Source organism: Alternaria infectoria, assembly GCF_024043175.1.
Source record: "Alternaria infectoria strain BMP 0036 chromosome Unknown scaffold_28, whole genome shotgun sequence".
In the NCBI taxonomy this organism is placed as follows: domain Eukaryota; kingdom Fungi; phylum Ascomycota; class Dothideomycetes; order Pleosporales; family Pleosporaceae; genus Alternaria; species Alternaria infectoria.
In genome coordinates, this window is record NW_026250717.1 from 1 (window position 1) to 20,800 (window position 20,800).

General features: G+C 27.6%; 2 protein-coding genes across 2 annotated transcripts; both read left to right on the top strand.

Moving 5' to 3' along the window:
• Positions 1-16,450: 16,450 nt before the first annotated feature.
• On the top strand, positions 16,451-16,921 carry J4E92_009814 (uncharacterized protein; the record flags this gene model as incomplete). Its single annotated transcript, XM_051501156.1, has 2 exons — positions 16,451-16,474; positions 16,601-16,921. The coding sequence occupies 2 exons, from the start codon at positions 16,451-16,453 to the stop codon at positions 16,919-16,921; spliced, it is 345 nt and encodes a 114-aa protein (XP_051348541.1).
• A 1,933-nt stretch (positions 16,922-18,854) lies between these two features.
• J4E92_009815 (uncharacterized protein) lies at positions 18,855-20,096 on the top strand (the record flags this gene model as incomplete). The annotated part of the gene is made up of 2 exons (XM_051501157.1): positions 18,855-19,019; positions 19,068-20,096. The coding sequence occupies 2 exons, from the start codon at positions 18,855-18,857 to the stop codon at positions 20,094-20,096; spliced, it is 1,194 nt and encodes a 397-aa protein (XP_051348542.1).
• Positions 20,097-20,800: the final 704 nt, after the last annotated feature.

Consider the following 20,800-nt stretch of genomic DNA (forward strand, 5'->3'; position numbering starts at 1 on the left):
ATATTTAAAACCTCTAAAGGTTTTAGGCCTAATAGGCCTGCCTATATCTATATATAATAGATCTAAATAGGCTTCTACTCTAGTACTTACTTCTATATTATAATTTTTAGTTAATTTAGCTTATATACAAGTAATACAATTATTTAAATTAACTCTAGCAGTAGAAATATTCTCTAAATTAAAATTTACGCCTAAGGCGTTATCTTTTAATTTTTTAATAGCATTAAGATTAATATGTCCTAATCTATTATGTAATAGTTCTATAGTATTATTATTTAATACTAATTATTTGCTATTATTAGAAATAATATCTAAATTAGAATTATTATCTAAATTAGAATTATTATCTAATTCTATAGTATTATCTATTTCTAGATTATCTTCTAGATTACATTCTTCTAGTTCTTCTAAATTACTATTATTAATAGTATTTAAAGTAGTATAAGATTTATAATCTTTACTAATACTAGAAGTAGAACTAATTATAGAGAATATACTAACTCTATCTTTATAATAACTTTTAGATAATAAATTATTATTAGAGTTATAAATAAAGTAATTATCTTTATTAAAAGATAAAGAGTAATTTTTCTTAGTTATAAAACTAAGACTTAATAAATTAACTTCTAATTGCAGTACATAAAGAACATTAGTTAATTTAACTAGTTTATTAGTACTAGTAAATTTAACTAAGATATCGCCTACACTACTAGCTTTAATATTATTATTAGTATTACTCTACTTAATAGTAGTAATACTAGGTTTAATATTAATAAATAGCTCTTTAATATAGTAGGTATATATAGTAGCGCTAAAATCTAAAATAAAGTCTATAGTACTATTACTATTATCTTTATTAACTACAGAAGAAGTTAAAATAGTTTCTTCTTTAGTAGTATTATTAATAGATTTATTCTTAATTAAATTAGAATATTTCTTAAAATAATTAGATTCTAAATATCTTTTCTTTTTATAATAATTACAAGTCTTAATATTATTATTAGACTTATTATTATTATTTTTCTTAGTAGTAGACATAGACATTTCTATATCTTTGTTATTACTACTTTTAATAGAATTTCTTTTATTATTATTATTATTATTACTAGTATTATAGTTATTACTAGTAGAATAATTATAACTAAAAGAATTATTCTTATTATTAGAATTAGAAGTAGAATTTTTATTCTTAATAAAATTAACTCTTCTACTTTTATCTAATAATTACAATATAATAGTATCTAAATCTACACTATTATTATCTATTCTAATAGTTTGTATAATTATAGTTACTATATATTTATAATCTTTATTAAGATTATTTAATAGTAAAGCTACAAGAAATTTATTAGGTAAACTAATTTCTTTAGCTTCTAAGCTATTAGCTAGGCGTTTAAAATTATTAATATATAATTCTAAATTACCTTTATAAGAATTAATAGTAGTATTAATTAGTTCTTTACTAATTAAAAATTTGCTACTAAATTCTTTAGCTTTGTATAGATTTTTTAGCATTTACTATAATAAATAAGAATTACTAATATATCTAACTTGTAATAAAGGTCTATCTTCTAGAGCTAATTTAATAAAGCTAGTAGCTTTAATAGCTTTATCTTGTAATAGAACTCTAGTAGCTTTACTTAAACTAGATAAATTATATACTATTACTTCTAGATAGCCTTCTTTAGTTAAAAGAGCTTCTATTTTAATAGACTAAATATTATAATTACTAGATCTCTTTAATTTAGAAATTTTAAATATAGTATCTAACATTTTTTAGTTATTAATTAAATAATAATTAAATAACTAAAGATTTTATTACTTAAAAGTAATAAGATTATTAAACTTCTTTTTTTAAAAAAGTATTTAATAATAATAGATATAGAACAAAGACTATTTATATTTATTAATAATAATAAACTAGTTATTATTATTAATAATATAGCCTAGGTCTATACCTCTTTCTTCTATATTCTTTTAATAAAATAAAAGAATTAGTATTATAGAAATACTAAATTATTCTTAGAGTAATATTAATTACTTATTACTTAGAATAATTCTAGAATCTAGAATATAGAAAATAGCAATAAAGCTATATTTCTAATAGTAACTAAAGTAAAACTTTATTACTATAGATCTTTAATAATAAAGATAAAGTTATTATAGTAATAATAACTAAGATTACAGACTTTTATTTTTTAGATAATTAATAACTTAAAGAATTCTCTCTTTTTCTCTAAGAGAGATTATAAATACTAGTATATATAAAGTAGAACGCGTTTTTAAGGCGTCTTTTTATATATATAATTCTAGTAAAATAAATTCTTTAAGCTTATTAAAGCTTCTAGCTAGTTTACTTTTAAAATAATATACGCAGGTAACTAACTACTCTCTAAATAGAGAAAACGTATATAAAACTCTATTATCTTATATTTCTATAAGTAGAGTAAGTAGAAACTAATACTAGTAAAAGTCTTAGCTAATACTGCTATTTTATTAATATTTAATAAGAAGTACTCTAGTTTCTTTCTTATTAATTATTAATAATAATAACTAAAAGCTTTTTTCCTTATTATTATAAAATAATAATAAGTACTTTCTTTTTTATTATTAATTATAATAGAGGCTAATTAACTACTAAATAAAGATTATAAATCTTTAAATAGCTTAAAGCTAAAAAGGTACTATTATAATAATAGATAAAAAGTATAAGTTAAACTATATAGTTCTAAAATAGATATTTTATTAATTCTAAAGAATAACTCTTTTAGAATAAATAAAAATTTTTTTCTTTTAAATATATTAATTACTTAGAACAAGTAATAATATAAATAAAATATGTTCTAACAAAGCTATAAGCGCCTAGCTAGGCTTATAACCTATAAAGAATAGATAAATAATAAGAACTATTCTCTAATAATAGAATATAGCTTTGTTAGAACAAAGTAGTTAAATACTATAATAAATAGTATAACTAATAAAGATTTATAATAAAGTAATTGCAAAGTATATAGTAAGTAAAAAGTAATAATATTATTGCTAGGTAAAGAATAACTATAGAGAATTACTATTTCTTTTATAGAAAATAGCTACTAGAATAATTACGTAAATATCTGCCTATTTCTGCCTAGAGATAAGAATTTATAATTAAATCTACTTAATTCTTATTAATTTCTAGATTTATAATCTAATTCTGCTAAATTCTTCTTATCTTCTAGATTTATAATCTAGACTAGTACTAATTATATTAGTCTATACGTTACATTACATAGACTAATAATTAGTTTATTACTAGATCTTTTAGTAATTGCAGAAAGAAAGATAAGAAGATAAGAGTTATTAAATTACGTAATAACTCTAATATTAACTAGGCTAAGATAAATAAAAGTGTTTTAGAATCTTCTAGTGTAGCAGATTAAAACTAGCTACTAAGATCTTAATTACGTAAGTAATTAGATTTACTAGAAATTTTTCTAATTTGTTAAGATATAATAATAAGTGCAATCTTAACAAAGCTTAATAATAAAAAGATAATAATAACTAAGTTATTATAATCTTTACAAATAGTTCTTATTACCTATCTATTCTTTACATAGCTATTATAGCTATTAGTATACTTTTTAAAAAGTATTCTAACTAGTATACTTAGTATATACTTTTTAAGTAATACTTTAGTAAGAAAAGTATCTAGAAAGAAATTAATTTTAATTTTCTAGATATTAGGTATATAGATCTTTATAAGCTTAAGTTTCTTAATACTTTAATTTTAAAGCTTATAAAGCTAGTACTTCTTTTAGTAAAACTAACTAAGTAGTAGAGAAATAATTATAAAAAAGCTACTTATAAGTTTAGAGCTTTTGTCTTAAATTATAACTATTAAACACAAAATAGCGTAGCTTTAATAGCTTACTAAAATAAGTGTTTTAAGTAATAGCTAGAAAAAATTAAAGAATTACTAATATAGAGATCTAAATTATATATACTATTATACCTAAGTACTTATATTTTATAATAGTAAATTATAATAGAGTATTAGTTTAGATTTCTATTAAAACTTTTAGATTATACTTATACCTATTAATTAAATTATATAGTATATAGTTTAAATAAAGTATAGTACTTATATAAAAAACTTAAAAAGCTTTTACTAAAATCTAGTTTACTAAGTAGTTAATTTTTACTAAAAAGAAAAAAGGTTTATTATTTTAAAAGTTAAAGAGCTTTTTATAATTACTTACTTTTTAACTAGAATTTAGAAGTTTAACTTTAAGTAAGTATACTAGTAATAGTATAGTTAATTATATATAATAGCTATTGTATTATATATAACAGCTATTTAATAAAATATTAAAGTTTAGCAATTTTAATAAAATATATAGTATTTGTTTTTTAAAATATTAATTACTTTTAAAAAGAGTAAAGCTAATATAGTTTTTACTACTATAATAAGTAAAATCTTTACTTACACTAAGTTAAGGAATAAATAGATTAAGAGCTCTTAATCTAGACTCTCTAGTCTAAGTTAGAATAATCTACTTATATACGCCTACTTAATATAGCTCTAGAGCTTTTAAGTCTACTAAGACTATATAGCGCCTTAAGCGCCTACTACTTTAAGTAGTACTACTTAGCTAGTACTTTTATAATATACTTATACGCCTATTTATACTTATACTTATACACTTACTTTACACACTACTTTATATACTATATAATATCAAATTACTTATATATACTATATATACTATATTATATTATATTATATTATATTATATTATATATATATACTAATATACTAAATATATTTTTATATTAAGCTACCTTTATAGAACTACTATTACTAGTAAGATTATAATACTATTACTATTACTACCTACTACTCTACTACATTTATATAAATACTTATACTAATATAATACTTAATTAATATATTATACTACGCGCCTTAGTGCTACTTAAGTAAGAAGAAAATTCTTTTTTAGATTATTCTACACCTTTAGCACCTCTATAAACTTTAGCTTAGTATTATCTATTTTTTACTAGCTAATCTAAATAATTAACACTTTTAATAGATTATTCTACTACTTTATAAATATATTTTTATTACCTTTTAGCTTATTTATTTTTTATTAGCCTACGCTATATAGCTATATATATATATATATATATATATATGTACACTTACTATACACTTACTATATATCTTTTTACTTCTTTATATTTTTAAAGAGCTACCTAAATAGACTAAGCTATTACTATAACTCTAGCTTTAATATACTAGTTACTTTTTTATTATTTTTAGTAACTTTAGCTACTTTTTTATATATACCTATCTCTATACTTAAAAACTCTAAGTTTATTTTATTTATAAACTATATTAAGTAGCTTTCTAAATCTATATATATATAGTTAGCTACTATATATATATATATATACTATAGAATACTTACTAGTTATAACTAGTTCTAGAATAGAAGAAGGCGTTATCTTATTTATATTTATTTAAACTTATTTAATACTTTTAAATATTCTTAAAGAATATTTTATAAAGAATACTTCTTTTAAATTAAAGTTTTTATAAATACACTATACGCTTTTTTACTACTACTCTTTTATAATTAAACTACTCTATTAGCTTTAAGCTTTTTTTCTATCTTTAGCTTTTTAGCTACTATACTCTAATAATATATATAACTTAAATTAACTTAGAATCTCTACTACGTTCTAGCTACCTAAATTATACTTACTACTTCTACGCTTTCTATCTTATTTATAGCTACTATAATTACGCTTATAACTCTTTTCTTAAAGTAGATTAACTTATAATTTAAATATAGATATTATAATAGAGAATAGAGATTAACTATATTCTTAATAGCTTAGCTTATTACTATTATTATATAAAAGTAGCTTATTTAGATATACTTTAAATATTAACGCCTACTATAGTAACTTTATAAGCTTATTAAGTTACTATTATTTTATATAACTACTATTTTTATTTATTATCTTTTTATTAATATTTTATTTATCTTTACTTCTACTATATCTTTTAAATTACTTATAACTTACTATATATAAGCTTAATAAGTTTAAGAAGCTACTACTTCTAGTTAGTATATAATAAATAATAGTAAGTATCTAAAAAGCTATATTAATTTTAGTTAAGCTAAAAGCTAGCTTTAAGATTATTATAGAGTTACTCTATAGTAAGCTACTAGTTTTTTAGTATACTATACTAGGCTATATTAACACTTACTATATTAATTAATATAATTTTAAGCTACTATTTTATAATTAAGCGTACTTACTATTATACTAGTAGCTTTTTTAGCTAAAAGTTTATATTTTTAAAAAAATGTATAAAAAGCTCTTTAAAGCTAATAAAATTAATATATAAGTTCTTAATAGCTTTATAAATATAGAAGTAGTAAGTACTAGAAAGCTTAAAATTAGTAAAAGAGAACTATAGTAGAGTAACATAAAAAAAAAGATATTAAAAAAGTTATCTTTTTTAAAACTATATATCTAGATAACTAGAGAAGCTACACTAAAGATCTTTTAATATTAGAAAAGGTAAGAACTTAAGCTAGTTTATTAGCTCTTAGTATACTAGCTTACTAAGCGTTTACACTATAAAATACTAGCTTAAAAATTAGCTTTAAAAAGTTACTCTCTAAATTAGAGTATATCTTTTTATATAGAGTAAAAAAGTATAAATTTTTAATTTTAGTAATTTTTATATAGTACTACTAATACTATACTAAGATATCTAAGTAGTAGCTATTTTAAGTAATTTTTTAATATAGAATTTAGATTTTAATTTTAAAGCTCTATAAGTTACTTAGGCTTATTTAAATAAAATAACTTAGATAATAAAAGTTATAAAGTCTTATCTTAAGATTAAGATTCTATTCTAAAAATAGTAACATTTTATTTTTAGTAACTTATTAAACTTAAATAAATTTAAAATAGCTATTAAAAGCTAAAAATAAAGAAATATCTAAAGCTTACTAATAAAAGTAGTTTATATAAGTATATTTTACTAGTTTATAGAAAAAAGATTCTAAAAATAGAAACTTAATATTTTAAGAAGTTTAGACTTTAAAGTAGTATAACTTAGCTAAAACTAAAGATATAAAGCTAAGATTTAAAATCTAGACTATATAAAATATAGGTATTATTATTAGTAAGAAACTACGTAAGAAAAACAAATTTTAATTTTTAGCGTTTTTTTAAATTCTTTTTTAACTTTTTAAGCAAATTTTCTAAAATCCTAAGAAAATTACTAAAAATAGAAATAAATATATAGATTAATATAGAAAAATAAAATTAGTAGTTTAAAGTTTAATTAAAAAGATGTAGCTAGTTAAAGTAGAGATCTTTTAGATCTCTTTTTTTAACGCTAGTTTACTAGCGCTAGAAACTTACTAAGTATAATTGCTAGTAGACTAACTTAAAAAGAAAGCTTTTTACTTTCTAAAATACTAAAAATCTTAGTTCTAGCTAGTTTAGTTGTCTAGATTTACTGCTTTAAAAACTAAAACTTTTTAGATATCTTTTTTTTTATATTACTCTACTGTAATTAAACTAGTAAGCTAAAAAAAAGCTTAAACGTATATACGCTATAAAATAGATAAACTACTATTCTATATATACTAGTGTACTAGCTAGCTTTATCTTTACTATATTAATTACCTTAGCTAGAATAAAGAATAGCTTAGAAGTAAAAAATATAATATTATAAAAGAAGAAGAAGTATTAGAATCTATATTTTACTTTATACGCCTAATAGAGTAGTTCTTATAAGTTAAGATCTATAGTACTAAAGTATTACTAGATTAAAGTATTACTATAATTCTACTATAAGTAATTACTTATAGTTAACGTTACTATAAATTATTTTAGAAAAGTATATTATATCTATATTATAAAGAACTACTACTTGTTTACTAGATTATATAGGCTAAGTATAGCCTTTACTATATAAATTACTATATTACTACTACTATATTATAGACTCTACTTTAGCATTAACTCTAGTCTTTTATTAAGAATATTAAGAATAACTTATCTAAGCCTAATATAAAGTAGAAGTAAAAGCTTATTTTATGCTTTTAATTATAAACTAAAGTTACTAGAATTAAGCTACTAAGTAATATATTTATAAAGCTCTCTACTAGAAAGAAGTAAAAAAAGTAAAAGCGCTATTATAAGAAAAGAAAGTAGAGTAGCTTATATAAAAATATTAGATATTTTAACTAAAAAATAAGCGCTTTAGCTACTAGGTATAATAGTAATATAGTTTTTCGATTAATTTACTTTATAAAGCTAATTACTTAATTTAAATCTTTTATTTTTAGTATAAACTTTAAGCTTTATATACTTATAGCTAGTATAATTCTTAATAGTAAAGCTATACTATAGTTTACTAAATATATAAAAAAGCTTTAATTAAGCTTAATTACTTTACTAAAACTAATAAAGAAATAGTAGCAGCTAGTAGCTAAACTCTTTTAGTAATTAGTGTTAGTAATTCTATACTTATTATTATTCTTAGTACTTCTAAGAAATTCTATAAAGCTAATTTATACTTACTAGTATTAAGATTAATACAGAGATTTTATACTAATATTATTTTAGAGAAGCTTTGTAAAAATAGTACTATATAGTATATAAACTATAATAATCTAATTAGAATAAGTATTCTAAAAGTATCTAGAATTTTTATAACTCTAAAGAATAGATCTTTTTATTAATTTATTAAATATAATACTTATTTGTATTTTTACAATTCTATTATTATAAATACTATTATCTACTTATAAGTTTTATAGTTATATAGAACTAATACTACTTTTTTTTTTTTTTTTTTTTTTTATTAAGTTTCTTTAAATTATCTAGAATAAGTATTTTAATAATAATAATAATAATAATATACTTATAATAGATAATAATAATAATAATATACTTATAATTAATAATAGTAATAGAAGCCTATACTTAAAACTAGAGAATAAACTTTTTAAAGGTAGTAATTAAGTAAGAAAGCTTTAAAGCTATTAAATTATAATAAAACTTTAAACTTAGAGGTAGAAGTAAGTAGATGTTTTTTTTTAAAGATATACTAATTGTAGTTATATAAAGATATTAGAAGTATAATATATAAACTAAAAAGAATAATATAAAGTAAATTATAAGCTATAGTATAATTACAAATTAGTACGTTCTTATAAGCTATTATACTAAAAACGTAACTATAGTACTATTAGAATAGCTCTATATCTAAACTAGAGTTATACTATAGTTTTTTTAAAGTAGATTTATTTAGTTTATAAAGATTTATACTATAGTTTTAAATAAAGCTTCTATTCTAAGTATTTGTTTTTTATTCTTTATACTTAGATTATACGTTTTCTTACTATAAATCTTTTCTTTAAAAAATTTTTTTTTATACACTAACTCTATTTAAATAAGCTAGTTCTTATCTTATTAAAGGTTAACTTTAATAGAACTATTATTAAAATATTAGCTATTTTTATAAAACTCTTAAAAAAATCTCTAGTACTTTACTTGTAATAGTATTTATATATTATATTTTAGCCTAATAAACTAAAATATATAGTAAGTTTTATATTAGTAGTATATATATATAATTTAAATTATAGATTTAAATAATTATTTTAGTTTCTAGAAATAAGATTAAAATTTTATATAGTAGTAAAGTCTTAGAGAATAACCTAAATTAATTCTAGAATATTCTTACTAGAAGCTCTAATTCTTAGGTCTAAAAAGAATTAAATACTTTTTATAATAAGAGTAGATTTAAGAATCTAAATAATAAATAAACTTATAAACTTCTCTATAAGCTTCTAAATAGATTATAGTAGTATTATTATATATCTAAAGAATTTATAAATAGAAGTATAAAGAAGAAAAATCTCTTTCTAATTAATTATATATATACTAAAAGTAATAATTATACTAAGTTCTAGATTATCTATATTTAGTTAAGTAATTATCTTTCTTTCTCTATACTTTTTTTTTCAAACTTACGTAATAATCTAGTTCTAATATGTAATAATTTATATATTAGTACAAAATTCTATATTTCTAGAACTTAGATATATACTTTAAAAGAAAAGATTAGAAGCTTTATTAATAGCTTTAAAGACTAATATCTTCTTTCTTAATATAGACTTATTATTTATTATAAATAGTTTTTTTAGAATACATTACATTACTTAAATAAGCTAGATTTAATTTACTATATAGCTAACTTCTATAGCTTTTTATTAGTTCTTTTCTTTTATCTTTCTTTTTTAGAGTCTTAAACTTTTACTTATTAGATTATATTACTATTCTATTATAATTCTATATTTTAAGTAATAATTAGTGCTTTACCTTATACTTAATATTAGTAATAATATAATTAAAAAAATCTATTTTTTAAGTCTATAGTAGATAGTGTAATTTTAACTTATACTCTTAGAACTCTATATTTTTAATACTAGAGCTTTCTAATCTTAAACGCTAACTTAACTTTATATTAGAGCTTTAATAGAATTATACTAACTAGAGCTAAACGCTAACTTAGTAACTAGGTATACTAGAGCTAACTAATATATTACTATAAAATAGTATTTAAAAAACTTTACACTCTATTAGCTATATAAAAGAATACTTAAGTATATATAATCTTACGTATATTATATTTATTTAGTAGTAATATAATTTATTACGTATATATTAGTTACTTACTATAAAAAAACTATAAAAGTAGAAAACTATATAAACTAATACTATGTAATATAGCTATAAATAATTCTATAGTTAATAAAGTACTAAATAGTATAGTTAAAGAGCTATTTCTATATAATAATTAAACTTCTAGAGTATATAATTTTCTAGTATATAGTAGTAAACTCTAATACTAGTAGAAACTTACTATATTAAAATAAATTTGTTTAAATACACGAATATTTTAAGCTATAGAGCTATTGTATATAATCTAAGTTTATAAAAAAATAGGCTCTCTACTAACCTATAGATATAAATAGCTTAGATAATAGTCTTAGACTTAGTAGCTAGAAATAAACTATAAATAAAAATTCTATTAAATTATTAGAAGACACCTCTATAATAAGAACTATAAAACTCTATAAGCTCTTTTAAGTCTAAAGATATAACTAAGACTATAGAATTTAGTTATAGTAGTAAGAGAAGAGTTTATAGATACACCTTAATAAGTTAAAATACTACTATTCTAATCTCTTCTTCTTTCTCTCTTACACTATATTGCCTAGAACTCTAGGTTAGTACTATTTCTTATCTTTTTACTCTTACTAACTCTAAAGAAATAACTATATTTAATAATATCTACTTTATTCTTCTTATTATTAACACTTTTAGTAGTTCTAAGACTATATTAATAAAAGGCATTACACTCTTAGGCAAATTTATTAATAATAAAGTCTTTAAGCTAAGCCTTCTCTATATAGTTAAGCTAACTAGAAATATAAGTATAGTTATTTTATAGTAGAGTATAACTAACTACTTACTTTATACTAATAGTAAAATGTTTTAGGTTAAGACTAACTACTAAAGAGCTCTTTATATAATACTACTAGATTATATTATTCTTTTAGACGTAATTAAAATTAATAATAGTAATATAGTACTAGTAAGTCTATATATTAGTTAATAAATAAACGTAATTATAAGAATACTAGTAAGAGTTAAGCTAGATATTTAGATACTAGTAGGTAAAAAGGCGTTTATAGATAAGCTATTTAGTAATAAAAACCTTACTTAGATATTAAAGGTATTAAGTAAGATTACTTTATTCTTTAAGGTTAAGCGCGTATAGAATTAAGTATAGTAGTAGTAGTAGTAGTAGTAGTAAATAATAGATAATAAGGTTAGCTTTAGTAGGCTTACTATCTTATAATATATATTACTACTAGAAACTAAAAAAGGTATAAGTTGTTAAATTTAACAAAATTAGAACAAATAATAGATAATATTACTCTAACACTAGAGTATTAATATAATATAACTACTATATTAAAATAGCTACTATAAATTACGTCTAGTATAAGAAAACTAAAAGGTATATAACTTTTACTAATATTCTAGTAAGAAGTATTATCTAATATATCTATTAACTAAAAAGTATATATAAGTTACTAGACTTCTAAAAAGTTATTTAAGTATATTAAGATTATCTTAACTTTAAAAATAACTTATAAAGTTATATTATTATTAGTATTTAAAGCTTTAAGCTTCTAAGAAAGTCTATATAAAACTAGACTAAATATTATACTTTTTATAATAAATTAAAAGCTTTATATTTTATTAAGACTAGGCTTACTACTAGTTATAAGCTATTATAGTAGTAGTAGAATAAGCTTAATAACTCTACTATAGCTAGTTTAAATAATATGTTATTTATAGACTTTCTAAGTATTTATAATTAAGTCTAAACTATTCTTTTATAAATATAGAACTTTTTTTTATCTTTTAGAATAACTTCTCTAAATTAAATTAGCTAACTAATATAAACGTATACGCGCGCGCGCTTATAATAAGTAAATTTAATAATATATAGTAAAGAATTACTATAGCTTTATTACTATAGTTTTAGGTATATAGAAGTAGTAGTATTTACTTATTACTTAGTACTTAGCACTTAGTATTTAAGTTTATAATTTAATTATATTATTATAATATAAGTATAACTACGTAAATACTAATAATAATAATAATAATAATAATAACTTATCTCTTTCTCTTTCTTTCTAATACGCTCTACTAGTTACTTTACTTATCTAAGTCTAATACTTACGTCTAACTTTTAATTCTTACTTATTAATATATTCTTCTTTAGCTCTAGCTACTTATTATTAAAGGCGCGTACTTTAGTTAGTTAATTTAATTTATATATAGTAGTATATAAAAGCTATACTATTAGATTATCTTAAAAAAGGCTAAAAAGTAAAAGAACTACCTAAGCTATATACTAGTAATACTATTATTAGCTATATACTTAAGAAACTTCTTTTTCTAGTCTAGAAATACTTAGCTCTTAACGCTTACTTTTATAAGTATACTATATAAATTACTCTTTTTATTATAAAGGTACACTAGTTTAACCTAGTCTTAACTATTAAGAAGTTTAGCTTATTTTTTAATAATTAGTAGTATACGTAAAAGCTTATTTCTAGTAATATAGCTAATAATTAACTTTTAAAGATAACTTATAGTACTAAGATAGTAGAAGTTTAGTATTAGTTTATTATATAAGCTAAGCTTATAAAATAGCTATACTAGCTAGATATATAGTATATATATATAATTATTAATAAAGTTCTTAAAGCGTATTATAGAAAGTAGTAGCGTATTTATATATTAATTATAGTAGTTATTTATTAATATTTAGAGTTATTACGTTATTATTTTAAATTAATAAAAAGAAAAAGAAAAAGAAAAGTTATATAGAATTTAGAAAAGATAAAAAGTAGTATAAAAGAGCTAGAAAATAGTATAAGATATATAGATATCTCTTCTTATAAATACTTATTTATCTAGTAAGCTATTATATACTTTTATAATATATACTAGTACCTACTTTCTAATATTACTTTATTATAACTCTAAGTCTCTTATCTATTACTTTTTTCTTCTACTTTCTCTTACTTCTACGCGTTCTATTATATAAATACTAATTAGACTTCTACTTACTTTAGTTTAATAATATATTATATAATAGCTTTTACCTAATATTCTAGAGCTAAATTTAAGATTAAGATAATTATATAGAAGTAGCGCAAGACTATATATATAATTACTAGATTATTAAGTTAATTTAGAACTAAGTAGAATAATCTATAATATATATATAAGCCTTTCTATCTATATTACTACTATAGTTATAAGATAAAGTTTTAAAGTCTCTTTTTAACTTATAGCTCTTTTAGGCTAGCTTAGTAGTTTAAATTACTACTATTACTATATATAAAAAACTAATCTTTCTTACTATATATTTATTAATTAAATAAAAGTATATAGTAAAGTACTAACTATAGCTATAAATATATAGAATAAAAATAGAATAGTAGTATACTTATAAAAGTAAAAGCTTAGAACTCTAAATAAAATAAAAAAAGAAAAAAAAATAAAAAAAGAAAAAAAAATATAGTAAAGAATAATAATAGAGAATTAGAGAATATAGTAAGTATTTATATAGATAAGTAGATTAGTAGAGCGTATTAGTACGAAAAAAAAAGAGATAAGCTAGTAGTATTATTATTATTATTATTAGTATTTATATAGTTATATCTATATTATAATAATATAATTAAATTATAAATCTAAATACTAAGTGCTAAGTACTAAGTAATAAGTAAATACTACTACTTCTATACACCTAAAACTATAGTAATAAAGCTATAGTAGTTATTATCTCTTTTATTATATATTACTAACTAGATAAAATATTAGTATTCTTTTAGATAGACTAAATCTTAAACTTCTATAACTATTAGGTACTAAGCTATAAGGCTTAGCCTTAGCTTCTCTATACTACTAAGAATTTATTATAAATACTTTTATTTTATAATCTTTTTTAATGCTAGTAGAAAGCTATACTAGATATAAATATCTTTTTAATAATACCTACTAGCTTATATATTTATCTTAATCTATAACTATTAATTAAGTATAGACTAGTCTAGACTAGATCTTTTTACTACTAAAGAATATCTATATAGTAATCTATAACTTAAAATAATAGAATTAGTATATATATAATAATCTATAGATTTAATTTTTTATAAGTAATTTCTAAAATATAATATTTCTACTTAGCTAAGCTACTATTATAATTATAGTATTAAGAATAGAGTATTTTTATTATTACGCTATCTATAGAGATTACGTAAAAGATTATTATATACTTCTAGATTATTATACTAATTATAAAACTTATAATAGATTTAGAAATACTATAATACTACGTACTAAGAGAGTTATAATAATATAGCTTTTACTACTCTAAAAAACTATATAACTACTATAAGTAGTATAGAATTAAACTAACTCTTAAAATAGTCTATAGAACTAGCTTCTCTAAAGCTAGTAAAGCGTTTAAGGCGTATATATTTATGTAATTTATAGTAACTACAAAGTTAATACTAATAAAAAGTGTTATTATTAGTAGTAAAGCTTTTAGGTCTTAGAGATATATCTTAAAATTTAATTATTAGGCTTATAAAACCTCTAGGTAGTATTACTTTTAGCTTGTTATATAGGCAGAAAACATTAAATAGATACCTAGGTACTCTATCTACTAGAAAGTAACGTTAAGAGGCCTAAAAGCTTAGGTAGAGTAGTCTATAATGTGCATCTCTTAAGGCTATAGGTGCTTATGCTATCTGCTAGTCTATCGAGAAGCAATTCTTAACGGAACTCGGCGATTTAGTAATGCTGTACATGCAGCAGAAATGGCAGGCCATAGTTATATTATAGAAGTCCTCCTAGAAGCTAGGGCTAATGTCAACATCGAAGGCAGTCACTTCACCTAACACAGCTCTTGAAGCCACTGCATACTAGGTCCAAAACAAGGCATTCGCCTTCATGTACAGAGCGGCGCAGATGCGCGTCGTAGCGAACTTTCTCATGAGGCTTTTCACGCAGCAGCTGAAGGTATCGCGCAAGCGCCCATTGTGGCTGGCGGTACTATTGATGTCAGGCGAGACGAACAGCCACCTCTGCTAATCCAGGAGACATTTCGCTTGTGGACGCGCTGCCAGAACGAACCGAGAACTGGACATTGGATGAAAGCCGGAACGGACACGCACGTTCAGAGTCGTTGGAATAAGCTATGCTAGCGTTTTCTTGAAAGGGAAGGCAGCACACTCCATGCAGCTGGGTTGGTTGAGCGAGCAATTGAATACTCACTCTGACAACGCCACCACACGTCTAGAAATGTGACGACCTCATCTAGCAGGCATAAACAGAATCCGCACGTGCTGTCACCTTCCGTACTCAGCTTAGCGCTACGTCTCAGCTGCAAAACAGGCCCCGGGGCCGTGTGATTGGTCAATTTTTGTCCTGATGAGGACTGATGCTGTCTGCACTGCTAACTACTATTGTCGTGTTGTGTCGTTCGTGTACAGGAGCTACCAGCTTAGGAGTAAGTGCACTTGCACAGTAAAACATCATGTAATCTAGCCAACATGGAATAATTGTGTATAAGTACGACGGGTTCCTTGTGATGTGAGTACACACTCTCTCCATCGGCATCGAGGCATCACAGGTCGACCGGTTCTTTCAGTCTAGCACACTTGTCTACATAGCGAAGTTCGTACTGTACAGCAAAAACCTGCTCATCATGCGCTTCTTCGCCATTACCACCGCCGGAACGCTCCTGTTCCAAAGCAGCACCATCATGGCCGCCACGGTCGACCTTCAGGTAAGGCTTGCTTGAGCAATCCCGACCTTGCCCACAAAAGCGAATAGCTAACATGCTCCGTTTTCCCTTAAGGCACGAGGCTGCTCCCGCTCTAACACCGGTACACACTGCATCTCCTCCGACCAGGGTACCCAAGACAACGCTCGCGCCGCACTGAAAGACCTCATGAGTCAATGCGGTAACGGCAACCTACCAGGGAACGCCAAACGCGTCTCCAGCAACGCGTACAACGGTATTGTTGCCTACGCCTGCAATGGCTTCTGCCGCACTGGCTACATGCCCTGCCAGGACGCTGAGTGGAGCATCAACCGCGTCATCAACAACTGCAACTTTGGCAAGGGTATGGGATGGGATAGCCAGGAGACAAGGGGCACGTGGTATGGCATTGCGCATGATTGGGACAACCCGTGTGGCTATGGCTACACGGGTCGTGGTGCGACTTACTAGTAAAGATGAGTCGTGGAAGACCGATATGATTCAATCCATAGAACCAGTAATTGGGTGACAAGGTTTTCCAGCCTCAATAGCAGCCTTGCGTCAATCAAGAAATTTGTGCACCACAAATGGTCAGCTCGCAAGATTAGAAATAATCGCGTGCAGATTGCGTACAAGTGAGACAAGTACATAGAGTCGTGCTGCAAGCACATTGCGGCTAACCTGGTTTATGTGGCTTGAGATTACGTACAGGTACTATGCTAAATCAAGACCACGCGGATATTGAGCGCTCATTGCCGGACGACTAAACGAATCTAACGCCATTTCAGAGAGCACAGGGTAGTCAGATGCATGATGAATCCAACACTTCAGAGGATTCTCGACATCCTGATTGGCCTGATTGGCACTAGCCATAAAGTCATCAGGCTTAGAGGCCAGTCCTGTGCGAATTCGTCCCGATTTGGTAGACACTGAAGTAGCCGCGGGCCACTGACGACGCTTACGAGTTCGCTAGGAAAGATCAAGCGCAGTATCGCTATTAGTAGTGCCATCATCATCATCCTTCTGTGTTGATTCAGCTACATCCACTTCGTAGCTTACGTACACATTCTGACCTACGCGCTTTGCCTTCGCGATCCATTTCTCCCCAAGACTCCGTTCGAGCTCGAGATAGGTAAAGTAGTTCGCAGGACTCAGGGCGACTGCGCATCGGTATGCTGGCGTAACATCCGTAAGGGTTTAGCATTCTTCAAGCTTGGTGCAGTAGGTATCAATAGCGTATGAACAGTGGTTGAAAACCTCCCTGGGGTGGTCGTCTGCGACTTTTCAGCATGCTGGAGCTTCTCACAGAGGATACCAACTTGCCGCTAACAAAAGCTCGGGTGACGATGCCGAGATTTGTGTTCTACATAGAGTTTGCGAAAAGACCGGCATATCTACAGTGGAACTATTATTGAAACATGGCCAGTCTTCCTCTTCGAAGGATAAGGAAGGCAGGACATCGCTTCGGATCAGTGTTAGGAAGCCCGCAAAACTAAGAAAATTTGCGAAGCGTGTTCATTATCACGTCGGTCCTTCGTACGATGGAACGATCGTCAATGTACTGCTTAGTGGCAGACTCTCAGACACCGATCTCAGACATCGGAAGATTGAACTACTCGTTATGGGAAGACGATGGGGAAGAGGATCTTCTGAAAGACCACACTGGAGCTGATACCTTGAAAGGAGAGCCGCAATACAACCCCTTTGCAGGAGATATTCGACGAACATAAGCAGAAAATGTAGTCTCTCCACTCCCATGCTGTGTATCTTGAGCGAGATAGCTTAACTTTGTAGGGTGTTTATTTCTTTGGAGAAGAAATACACTGTATCTTAAAACTTAACTTAATTAGACCTTGTGACTAGTAAAGTCAACGTGGCTCTTGGTGCTTCAACAGGTGCGGCTCGAAGTATCTGTTCATGCATGCGCGAAGGATCTAGTGCCAGACCAAGTGGGCCAACGAGTGACGGGGCGGCACGGACGGATGCCTGTCTCCGGAAACGTCATGCCGGCAAATGTAACAAGCACGCAGACGACAAGCGTTTGGTAGGCGATGTTCCAGACGTATTGATCCAACACAGCGGGTGTGGGATTCGCGTTGTTGAACACTCCCGAGGTCCAGTGGGTCGGACGAGCGAAAGACGGTAAAGAGACTGCGGATATCAGGCCTTTGTATCACAACGTAGCTGATCTAAGATCCAAACATCGCGGAAACGACTAAGCGCTGAGCGGTCGGGTGGGAAAACGAGTCATGTGTACTTCGGCGCATGGCGCAATAGGAAGGCAAGAACCCCACCGAACGATGGTTATCGTGCGAAAGGATCGAAGGATTGCAATAGAAGGCTGCCCCGCGCTGCTTTCTTTATCCTTTGACAATCATTGCAGAACAAACACTCATCGCCAGACATGCCAATACCTGTACCAGATATCCTCGAGCGGGTTGCGGCCGCCGGCAGAGGTTACGAAGCCGAGCAAATCGGCTCACGAGAAAGTCTCATCGAGCTTGGTCGAGACCTGGTTGCGGCGCTCGAGATACCCAGTGAATTCCTGCAGAGAAGCTTTTGGGCCGAGGTTCGTGACTGAACCTGCACTGTTACCAGCATACTGATGAGTCTACAGCCGGCATTGTCAGCGCACTGCAAGTTCGCTGTTGAAGTCAAACTCTTCCAGCATCTTAGAGATGCAGGCGATGCCGGAGTTAGTCCGGGCGACCTTGCTCAAAAGACGAGCGTTGACCCCATTCTATTGCAACGGATCATGCGTCACCTAATCGCAATGAAGGTCGTTTCCTTCTCGAACGGTAAATTCCTCGGTACCCGTCTGAGCCACGAACTTGCAGCGGACAACTATCAGAAGAGCATTGACTTCTGCTACGACGTGTCACGACCGTCGTTCAATGGTTTCCCGGAGTATTTCAAGAAGACTGGTTACAGGCTCCCCACGTCGCCTACAGAAGGACCATTGCAGGATGCGCATGGAACAAATCTGCCTTTTTTCCCATGGTTGGTCGCAACGCCTCCTCATCTCGATGAGTTCGACAACTTTATGTCGGTGTATCGCGCGGGTAAGGCGAATTGGTTCGACCCCGGCTTCTACCCGGTCGCAGAACGATTGATTGATGGCTTTGATCCCAGCTGCAGCGAGGCCCTTCTGGTCGATGTCGGCGGCGGTCGCGGTCACGACGTCCAGCAGTTCGTGACTCAGCACCATTCTCATCCGGGCAAGGTTGTTCTTCAGGATCAAGAGCCAGTCATCGCGGCTATCAAGGATAAGGAAAGGCTTCCTTTTGAGAGTCAGGTCCATGATTTCTATACGCCTCAGCCGATTCAGTCAGCCAGGGCGTACTCACTGCACTCAATTCTGCACGACTGGAATGACGAAGAAGGCGTCAGGATTCTCGAAAGCCTGAAGCCAGCACTGAAGCCCGGCTACTCGCGGGTGCTGCTGAACGAGATTGTGCTTTCGGAAGAGAAGCCTACCATCGCCGCCACCTCTATGGATATGATGATGTTAGCACATCTTTCAGTGCGCGAGAGAACAGAAGCGGAGTGGAAGGCGATAGTTGAAAAGGCTGGTCTGAATTTCTTAGCCATCTACAATTACCCCGGGGTTGCTGAGAGTGTTATTGAAGCGGAACTACGGGAATAAGGCGCGGAGCTGCAATGACAAAGGGAACGGGGTAATAGATGTCGTGTAATAAGGGAAGTATGAATGAATAGAGTGCGCTTTTGACGCAAACTGCGGGATAGTCCTCGGCGGGGCTGGTCATTGAGACTGGGAAGTGTAATGACGCGCAATGTGTATGTTGTGTGGCGATGAAGCGCGCAGTGCAGCCCGCTGTCGGAGGGAACTCGGAGCAGCTAGCGCCAACCGAATGTTTAAACACGGCCCAGGTGATTAGTCCGTCGCTCTCGTCCCTGCCACATGTGCGCGCCTCGATAACCAACAAGCACATTGATGTAGTACATTCGAATGGTTTGAAGTTCCGATTCGGTCTCTATTTTGGTCCCTCTATGGATGCGCACTCTCTACCCCGACCTTTGCGCTCTGAATGTTACCCAGGTACAGAGCCCCTACCCCAAGACCAGGCATCATCACACATCTACTCGCAAAAATAGGCCCCATCACGGCCATGGTACATCAACCATCCGCCCATAGGCCCCCAGCAGTATATGGCACCGTCAGGCCGTTGAATGCCGTCCCCATATTGAGGGTCAACGGGAGGTGAACCCCAAACTGGAAACATGCCGTTGGTATGAGCGAACAGACGCTGATCATGCTGTATCGTCGCTAGGCGTAGCCGCTCTCCTATGCTGCTAAAGCTCCCACTTACTGGACGCGGCCTCCGCATC